At 36.5% G+C, this 10,127-nt stretch overlaps 1 protein-coding gene across 1 annotated transcript; it reads right to left on the bottom strand.

The window, feature by feature from the left end:
• Positions 1-498: 498 nt before the first annotated feature.
• Positions 499-5,057, bottom strand: LOC139087388 (protein toll-like). Its single transcript, XM_070636180.1, has 3 exons — positions 3,871-5,057; positions 1,686-3,166; positions 499-1,331 (listed from the first exon to the last, which is right to left on the bottom strand). The coding sequence occupies exons 1-3, from the start codon at positions 5,055-5,057 to the stop codon at positions 784-786; spliced, it is 3,216 nt and encodes a 1,071-aa protein (XP_070492281.1). The 3' UTR covers positions 499-783.
• Positions 5,058-10,127: the final 5,070 nt, after the last annotated feature.

Raw genomic sequence — 10,127 nt, 5'->3', positions numbered from 1 at the left:
AATCAAATTGATCAAAAATGTTCAAAATTGATCAAAAATGTTCAAAATTGATCAAATTTTTCAAAAATTTATCAAAAATGTTCAAAATTGATCAAAAATGTTCAAAAATTGATCAAAAATGTTCAAAAATTTATCAAAAATGTTCAAAATTGATCAAAATTGTTCAAAAATTGATCAAAAATGTTCAAAATTGATCAAAAATTGATCAAAGATGTTCAAAATTGATCAAAAATGTTCAAAAATTGATCAAAAATGTTCAAAATTGATCAAAATTGTTCAAAAATTGATCAAAAATGTTCAAAAATTGATCAAAAATGTTCAAAATTGTTCAAAATTGTTCAAAATTGTTCAAAATTGTTCAAAAATTAATCAGAAATTTTCAAAATTGAACAAAAATGTTCAAAAATTGATCAACATTGTTCAGAATTGATCAAAAATTGATCAAAAATTGATCAAAGATGTTCAAAATTGATCAAAAATGTTCAAAAAATGCTCAAAAAAGCATGACCATCCACATTTGTGGCCATTACAATCAAGTTACCAATAATTACATTTAAATTGAGCTTCACATTATTAATTCCAATTCACAGTGATTCTAAATTCTCTGTAATGGCCGTATAGATCCTCAAAAAAAGTAAAACTAGCAAATTTCATTAAGGACAAAAATCTAAATAAAATTCATAGTCTAATTAATTACCTAATCCAAAAAAAAGGGAAGGGTTAAAGAGAATATAAACTATTTAAAGGAAGTGATTCTTAAGGCAACTAACTGAATCTCATATATCAGACATCACTTTGACGTGAACTTGTATTAATGACGTAAGCTGTATTAACATGACCATTTCCATTATATCCATTACTATTTTGATGATTTTTTGCAGCATTCTTTGCATTAAGCTTTGCAATTAATGGATTGGCAATTTGCTCAGCTGGCGGTGTTGTCAATTGTGGTGGTGTAACAGATATTGGCTTAATGAGCTCCAATTTATCATCAACAGAACTTTTTATTGATGTCTTAACTAAACCTTTTGATTTATCTAATGGACCTTGACCCTTAACATGTGGCATTGCATAGCGTAACTTTTCCCAGAACCATTTGTCGCCCCATTTCACATAAGTGTTCAATTTCAAGTAATCTCTTGTCTCTGGCTCCAATTTGTTTATGTCACCAATGTCACCATATAGAATTACAATTATACGAGAGCGCTTCTCAGTTGCTGCTTGCGATTGTGCAACGCGGAATTCCCATTGTCCCCAATTTGAGGCAAGATAATGCGGTGACATGACAACAATTGTTCGTTTCGATTCGTTGATTGAGTTGGAGATTTGTGCTGTAAATTGACAAGAAAAAAGGTAAGAAAATTAGATGAGAATTGAGGTTGATTGTATTGTAAAGGGTATTAGGGGTCGTTCGGAAGTTACGTAACACCAAGGTAGAGGGGAAGTTAAGGGTTCGATCGATGCTGACAATAGGAATGGTAGTGAACTTACGAGCTGTGGACAGCAATAGAGCCTGTTTCAGACAACGAACTAAGGGATGGCATGAATCACAATTGACCTAGAGTAAGTAGGGGTTCAAATTGTGATTCATGCAAAGCGGACAGGAGGTGCTTAAGGGGTAGGGGTCGTTCGTTACGTAACTTATAAACACATCCCTAGATGCACATGCATTTTCAGATACTTACTGCTAATTTCCAATCCTGGCAAGAAGTCACGTTCATGGAAACACAACTTATATGGAACCACACACTTCTCAAGTTGCGGTACCAAATGATCTGTGACGAAATCAGCATCTTGATGAGCATATGACACAAATGCATCGTATGACTTGTCCTTATCCAACTCCTCTTCCGTAACAAACCACAAGAATAGATTATGTGAGTATAGCCACATCTTAATTTGCTTCTGGTACTTATAGTAGAGAGCAGCACAAGTTCCGACAATTATGCTAAATACAGCAAGGATTATGCATGCTAGAACAACAATGAAATTGTCTTCCGAACATAAGCCGCTGGCTGTTAAAGTGTTGACAAATTCGCCAGTTCTGCATGTCATTTCACTATAGTCGAGGATTTTCGTGTAGGACTTTTGTACAAAATTAATAAATGCAAGATTTGAGCAGTCACAACGCCATGGATTTCCACTAAGCTTCATTGACTTGAGTGTCGTTGAGTAATTGAGTGACATGATTGTTGTGTCATTTAGGACCTCAATTTGATTATTTTGAAGTTCAAGTTCGACTAATTTTGGTGGCAATTCGCCGATGCTTCTGATTTCATTGTCAGCAAGGAACAGTTTAGTGATTTGTTTATATCCAACAGATGCGCTGCTTGGAATTTCAGTTAAGCCTTGTCCTTCAATCTTCAATTCAACATTTTGCAGACTGCTGTTTGCAGCATTGGGCAACGATGAGATGCTGAGATTTGCATAGCAATCCAACAGTAAGGTACGGTCATCAAGTCGGACATCACATGAGCTGCAAGTTTCTGGGCATCGTTTCTCCATATTACTTGATGGATCATCAAATGGACATGTGAGCTCTAAAGGCTTAACATCAACAATGCTTCGTCCACGCATCTTCTCAGGCTTTGTGCAGTTCAAATCACCAAGTTCAATTTCAATTCCTGTCTTCTTGATGAGTTCTGGATTTTTGATGTATTTGACGAAGTCGAGGATCTGGCAGTTACAGATTATTGGATTATGTTCCAAATATACAACCATTTGTGTTGGATTCTCGTCATTAATGTAATGATTGAAGTAAACAGTTTCAATATTATTGTGCCTTAAATCAATCGTTAATTCCCTCTTGGATGTAAACTGCAAGTCAGTCTTTGACAAAATTGTAATGTTGTTGTAGCTCAAATCCAATCGCTTCAAGTTTGTCAATGTAAAGTCCTCAAATATAGTCTTGATTGAGTTATTCTTGAGATTCAAATCTTCGAGATTTTGAAGTTTTTGGAATCGTGAAGCTACAACGTATGTCTCTGTGTATGACTCATTATGGACATCAATTGATGCAAATACATTCTCGAATGTCAATCTGTTGTTTTCTAAGTTGATGACACGAACGGACTCGATATTTTGGAAAACATTAGCATGTAGACTGACGATGAAGTTGTTGTTGATGTGAAGTTCTGTGAGTTTTCTCAATGGCTGGAAAATGTGTCTGTGGAGAAAAAGAGAAAGATGGATTTATGTTATTAGGATATGCTCTAATGTTTTATGTAAGGAAGACTCTAAAAGAGGGGCTTGACATTAATTTATGGGTGGTCTGATCAAGTGGATCAGATCTGACCAAGTTGAACTGATCTGACCAAGAGGATCAGATCTGATCAAGTGGAACTGATCTGACCAAGTGGATCTGATCTGACTAAGTTGAAATGATCTGACCAAATGGAACTGATCTGGCCAAGTAGATCACATCTGACCAAGTGGATCAGATCAAAAATGTCAGAGGTCGAAGCTGAGTTTGCTCAGGTTAGCTAAAATTAACATTTATTTCTGGTTTAACTTGTGAAGTATATAATTTAATATAAATTTCAATCGATTCTTAATGAACTCAATTTGGATTCGATCGGGTTGGAACCAAGTCAAACACTTTTCAGAGATTTAACCCAAATTGAGTAGACCACAATTTGCTGAGAACCGATTGAAATTGATACGAAATGATATACTTCACAAGCGAAAGCAGAAAAAGCTTCATGTCAATTTTAATCGAATTTTAATGAGTCTGTGCTAATTTAAGTCGACTTGGACCTGTGGTTCAAACAAAAGGTGGGGGAGGTTGACCCCCAAAAGCCATTCTACCTCAATAGACCCTCAAATCAGTCCCTGAATAGAATAACAAAGTTAATAGGTTATGATACTTACTCTGGAATATCCTCAATACGATTATGTGACAAGTACAATTTCTTCAGCTCAGGTGTTCCTTCAAACAGCTCTTCCGGTAAGTCCGTCAAGTAATTGTCACTCAAATCGAGTGTACTCAACTGCCTTTGATCCTTAAATAAGTATTTTGGCAGAACTTCCAGTTGATTTCCATCAAGTCTAATATTAGCAATGTTAATTGATTCCTCAAAAATATCCTCGGGTATCTTCCTTAGTTCACATTTAATAAAAACATCAGCAAGCATTGTTTGATTTGCGAGAAATCCTTCCGGTAATGTATCCATAGGTACGCGATTTTCGAGCATCTTAAAAATTGTCAATTTACGATTGTTTGCAAACAGACCTTCCGGCAATGATGCAAAATTATTTCCACCTAAATTAAGGTGTGTGAGATTCGTAAGGTAAATAAAAAGATCCGGTTCAAGAGATTCCATTCCATTAGTACTTAAATCTAATTCTCTAAGATTTTCAAGTCCATTAAATGCGTCCTTGTTGAGATTTCGTAGATTATTGCCCCATAAATTCAATTGCTGTAATTTATTATTATTTCTCAGTAAGCCAGGCTCTAATGTTGACATCTTATTATGTCCCAATTCAAGAAATTCAAGATTTGTGAGTGGCGCAAACAGCTCAACTGGCAATTGGATATTACCAACTCTCATTGTGATCCATGTCAGCTTTCGCATGCTTGCAAACAAGTCAGATGGCAAGTCGCGGAATTCATTCTCATTGCCACTAATCAGGAATCTTGTGATGTCTTCAAAGCCACGCAAATGTGAACTTTCCAATGGATGACGACTGTTGACACCGCCGCTGAATATTTGTAGCCATAAAATCTTCTCAACATGAATGTTTTTAAAGTATGTTGACAATGACCGTCCATGTGGTAATGGACATCTCGTGATCTTAATCATTTGTGCTTCAGGCAATTCAATTTCCGGCACCAAGTCATAATCACTGTCGGTGCTGTTCTCACAGTCAAAACTTAAGAAATTATTTGGCTGAATTCTGACAATAATTCGTGGATCAAATTTTGGACATTGAATTTCAAGTTCACCAAATTCACTGCAATAGCATTTGTTGTCACTTGTTGGACATTTGAGGAGTTTTGATGATTGTACGGCGGTGGCGAGCAGCAGCAGCACTGTAAGCTCTCTTAATGACGTCATCTTTTAATTCTTTTTTTTATTCGATAAAGCACCAAAAAATATTTTTTTTGTTTGATTCTATTTAAAATATCAATAATTCATCATCAGCAGCTACCAGTCCAAAAGACACAAAAAATCCTGTAAGCACAAAAAAGGTAATAAAAATTTCATTAATTATGCAAATAACGGGCAAAATTTTTTAATAAATTTTTATCGCTCTAATTAATTATTCAGAATTCACTTAGCATTTTTCATCAATTTGTTTTTTAACGCAATCGTACACAACCAAGAAAGTTGGAAGTGGATGGGAAGCTTAAGAGCAATGACGAGAGAGAGGAAATTGAAAAATTTTTCTTCTTTTGACTTGTTTTTTATGCTTCTAATTTCAATAATGAGGATGAGAATGACGATGTTCGGTGAGGGACAGGATGAAGAGGTGTGGTAATGTTGTGGTTAGGTGGTCTACAGCAAGGATGAGCAGTCTTATATTCTTGCGGCACACCTTGGCCATTAGCCTTGATTAAAACCGCACACGGCATACGGCTCGTGGCATTTTCAACATTTTTAGCATTGCTGCTGCAAAAAGCTTGCCCATCACTGGTCTACAGAGTAAGCAGGACTATAAGAGTCTGGACTATAATAGAGGCGCCTCCCTCCTTCAACTCTGGCTAATCTACAGTTGCTTAGACATCTCTTAACTTATGTTATGTAATATTGTGATTTTATAGAATTTTTATAGATTTTAAAAGACATTTAATGATAAGGAGTCGAAGTGCCTCCGTGGTCGAATAGTTTAGTACTTGGGTGCGATCCAACACCCGTCGCTTTGATCATGGGTTCGAGACTCGACAGGAGAGATCTTTCATTTGTTCTTTCTCGAATCATATTTAGTGGAAATATAGCTTTCATTTTTAGGAAGTCTTAAAATCATGAGAAGTTGTTCTGATCCCACTAAAAACTGTAGGTAGACTAAGTACAGAGGTCTGGCTCATCCTTACTCGATAAACAATTATTAGACACGAAATCACCCTAGCGAACTAGTTAACTTCCATCAAAAATTGAATATTCATTTGTATAAAGCTCTAAAATAGTAATGCACAACCTTTTTAATACTAAGACACAAACATGAATTTTCATACTGGTCGCAAATGTAGAAGGTGTTAATGAATGCTACGGCATACAGGTGGCGTATTACTACTTTTCCAGAAAAGTACTAATCGAATAAATGATCAAAAATCCGTCTCCAAGCCGATGCGAACCAGAGTTAGAGCTGGATTTGATTTGAATTTGGAGCCATTTCAGAGTCATGTCACCCTGATGCCGGATTTAACATTGATTAGCCGACTTATTCTGTTCGGGTTAGATGCTAGCCATCAATAAATAGACTCATTAAATCCCTAAAATCACCACCAACCCCATCAATTCCTTCCAAAAAACCTCCAAATTTCCTTTCCGATCAAAATATTCCCTCGATGTTTCAACGCCTGACTGTTAATAATACCATAGCATTAGGGAAATTAAACGCCGAGGCTTTTCATAATTGAAAAATTATTTGCTTCTCCGCTACCTTCCGTTCTACATTTTTTTTTTGTTCCTTTTCACAACAACTCACCGACTGTGAGTCCTTACCTTTATTACCAAGTGTACGAAATAATAATCATAATATTCTGTCGCTTGAATGATGGACATTAATGTTGATAATCCCACTTGTAAAGATTGTTGAATATGCATGAAGACGTTAGAGGAAACTTTTGACGAATTATGGAAATAAATTTGTCAAAAAAAAAAAGTTGGAATGAGGGAAGTGAAAAATGTTGTAGATGAAATTTTAGACTTTGTTTTTTTGAGTGACTGAAGGAAATATTAGATGTGCTTGAAGATTTTTTAATATAAAATTAGATTTCTTTGCTTTTTTGAGGAAGTTGCGTGATTGTATTGGAATAAGTAGGAAGTTTTGAGGTTGTTTGTGGGGAAATTTCCATGGATTTTAGATTTAGAGGAGCTTTAAGTTGGAATTGAAGTTTTTTAAAGAAAAATGTCTGTAGCATGCATGAGGAAGTCTTGAATTTAAGTTGGGGGCGGCCGTTCATAAATGACATGCAATATTACAAAGGTACGCATACACGTATTCATAACTGAGACTTTAAAGAAATTCCTTGGAGACTCGGTTTCGATTTCGATCCTTGTCTCAGTTTCTGTATCGATCCCGAACCCGATTTCCGTTTCAATCCCGATCCCTGTCTCGATCCCTATTCCAGTCTCGATTCCGATTCCGGTCTCGATCCCGATTCTTTTCTCGATCATGATTCTGGTCCCAATTCTCATTCCGGTCTCAGTCTCTATTTTGATTCAGGTATTATTCCCAATTTTGATCTCGGTATCGATCTCGGTCTCAGTCTCGGTTCCGACAATTCATCAAGACTGAGACTTCATGTAACCCTACCAGGACCCTTTATATCTCCTTTTAAGTCCAAAATTGACAATATTCAATCTACATCATTTCCAAACGTTCTACCCTATTTCCTCATTTTCATCCCATTCTACACTCCCAAACCAAACTAAACCCAAAATTGATTAGAAACAGATTCCAAAATGACATAATTAGAAAATATTTGTGGCTTCTTTGAAGACATTCTTTTTTTCTATGCAGGAAATTTCATATTCATAAAACAAAGTTTTTGTTTAAGAAAATTTATGAGTTTTCTTCCTAAAAGTTAAATCACATCGTGTCACCGCTGTTGAATATCAAGCACTTACATATACCGAGCGACACAAAATTTAGAAGGGTCTGGAAAGCTCATTAATCCTTGTTGCATCCATATGGCTGTCAAATTCAAGTTCCTTCAATTCGTCTAAAGGAAGCTCCATGCCAGACCCTTTCCCATTCATGTCACTCGGACCCCTACAAGGCCAGTACCAAAAAAAATTTCAAATTCATCCATTTACATACATTTTTTTAACATGCTTTAATATTTTTTCTCTTGGGTGTCGCCATATGGCGAGTGGATATAAAAAAAGGAAAAGAAGAAAGTAAGACACAAATTGAATATCAATGTTGATCAATGGATGGATGGATATTTTTTAATATTAAAGTTTATGCTCGAGAGAGTTCCTTTATTTCAGAGTGAGTTTGGAACGAACTGCTGTTACAATTTTTATAATGTAAAGGAACTAGAGTGATGTCATTTTTTGGAATTTTTTTTTGTAAGGATTGGAATCTTGGGTATGTAGAGGAGTGGGTGGTGGAGCAGTGGTAGGCATATTGGGTGTCGCGACACACAGGTGGACTGGATTATTGGCCCAATATAAAAGTGGGTAGAGCATGAGTGGACACTTTGTGTTCACCACGGCACTCTGGTGTATTGGATTGGTTTCTTGGGTCTAAATAGAAGTAGGAAGATCAGTGGTGGACAATCTTTGTTTCACGGCACTCTGGCGGATTGAATTGGATTCTGATGAAGTGGGTAGGGCAGTAATTAGCAAAATGTGTCACGGCATCCCAGATGTACAATTTTGCCCATTGCTGGGCACCACTGGTGTAGAGGATGAACTGGAGACAGACCGAACCTATAAAGTTTAACAAATTCAAAATCCAAAATCGGACATCCTTTCCCAACCATCCTCAACCCAACTCATAACCACAGCTTCCAATCCTTTACTTCTTTACATCCCACAGCTCCATCACATCCCCATATCAAAAGCATCAGCTATAGCAAAAAATTCCGGAAAATTTTTCAATATGTTTTCATTCACAAAAATTTAAGTGAATTCTTCTCACTTTCACAAATATGAAGCACGCGAAGCCATAAAACATGTTTTTGAAAAATGATAACACTAGAAAAACTTTTTTTTTCCATGCAAACGACTACAGACAAGTGCAATGGATATACCAGAGAAGTTGAATTGAAAAAATGACAAATGTGTCCGCGTTGGCAGCTACTGAAGTGATTTTAAAATTTTTTTTATGGTTTTGGATGGAAATTTTTTGTTTCAAACTGATCATATTTTTTATGTTCAGGAAGTTTGTTGGACGGAAAATTAATGGAATTTTGTCAAGTGCTGTATATGTTTGATGGAAATTTTTTAAGAGTGTCTGGTGGTGGTCGGATGTGTAATGGATTTGTGTGACTAATAATTTTGGGTTGTCGAATAGGATATATATATAATGACTGAAGGGCCCAGCCTTATGAGCTGGAGGCACTGCGATTTTAAATCTGTTGTACCACACCCTTTAGACCTACAGTTTATAGTGGGATCCGAACCACTTGCAAGCTCTGCACATTGCAAAGACACGAGTACGTCATAAGACCTGATGTACCCTGCAATGTACCTAGTTACAATTCGTGTGCGCAAGATTTCGTAATGAAAGTCATCCAAATACTAGTATATCCTTGTACACCTAGCAGTGGAGACACATTGTGTGCCAAAGACCTCAAAACTCCACCCAACACACGAACCGAGCTTCATAACTAGAACGGTGAAATGGAAAAAGAGCTTCGAAAATTAGACATGGCCTGGGATTGAACCCAGGACCTTTGGCACGTAAGGCCAACGCTCTACCATTTAGGCCACTAATGCCATTTCACCGCTGTCGAATAGGATAAATTGGTAGATTGATACAAAGGCTGGGTTCAGGCTGGAGTGACTCTGGCATATCGGATTTATACCAAATTTTGGCTATTGACATGATGTCATACGCGGCTTAAACCCTGGAATTCAGCTGTAACCATCTCAAATGAGTTCAAACAACGTCCGAGTAACACAAGTCAGTTAATTGGTCCAAAATCCGACACCAAGCTCCGGATCATGCTGTCCGACATGACTCTGACTTGGTGCCGGATTTACTTTTAATTCTAATCCATGTAACATTGAGTCATGTCGGCCTGGAGTTGAATTAAAACTGAATCAGGTATTGAACCAGGGTCACACAACTCAAAGCATGATTCTGGAGTCAAATACCGGATTTTGGATCGATTAAATAACTTGTGCTACTCGGGTGTTGTTTGAAATCCTTTAAAATTGCTTTAAGGTTGTTCCTTATTCTCTTAGATTCTCAAAATACAAAATTTACGTAGTAAATTTCCAAAAATT

The sequence above is a fragment of the Chironomus tepperi genome, unplaced genomic scaffold (assembly GCF_022539635.2).
Source record: "Chironomus tepperi strain 1889 unplaced genomic scaffold, CSIRO-AGI_Ctep_v1 contig_101, whole genome shotgun sequence".
NCBI classification, from domain to species: Eukaryota; Metazoa; Arthropoda; class Insecta; order Diptera; family Chironomidae; genus Chironomus; species Chironomus tepperi.
This window is presented reverse-complemented; position numbering and strand designations above follow the sequence as displayed.

What these genes read in the sequence shown, in the direction of transcription:
- LOC139087388 (XM_070636180.1), bottom strand. Translation starts at nt 5,057, where the DNA reads ATGACGTCATTAAGAGAGCTTACAGTGCTGCTGCTGCTCGCCACCGCC. An exon ending in CGTATTGAGGATATTCCAGA is followed by an intron (nt 3,167 to 3,870) that starts GTAAGTATCATA and finishes TTTTCTCCACAG; the next exon opens with ACACATTTTCCAGCCATTGA. An exon ending in GCCAGGATTGGAAATTAGCA is followed by an intron (nt 1,332 to 1,685) that starts GTAAGTATCTGA and finishes GTCAATTTACAG; the next exon opens with CACAAATCTCCAACTCAATC.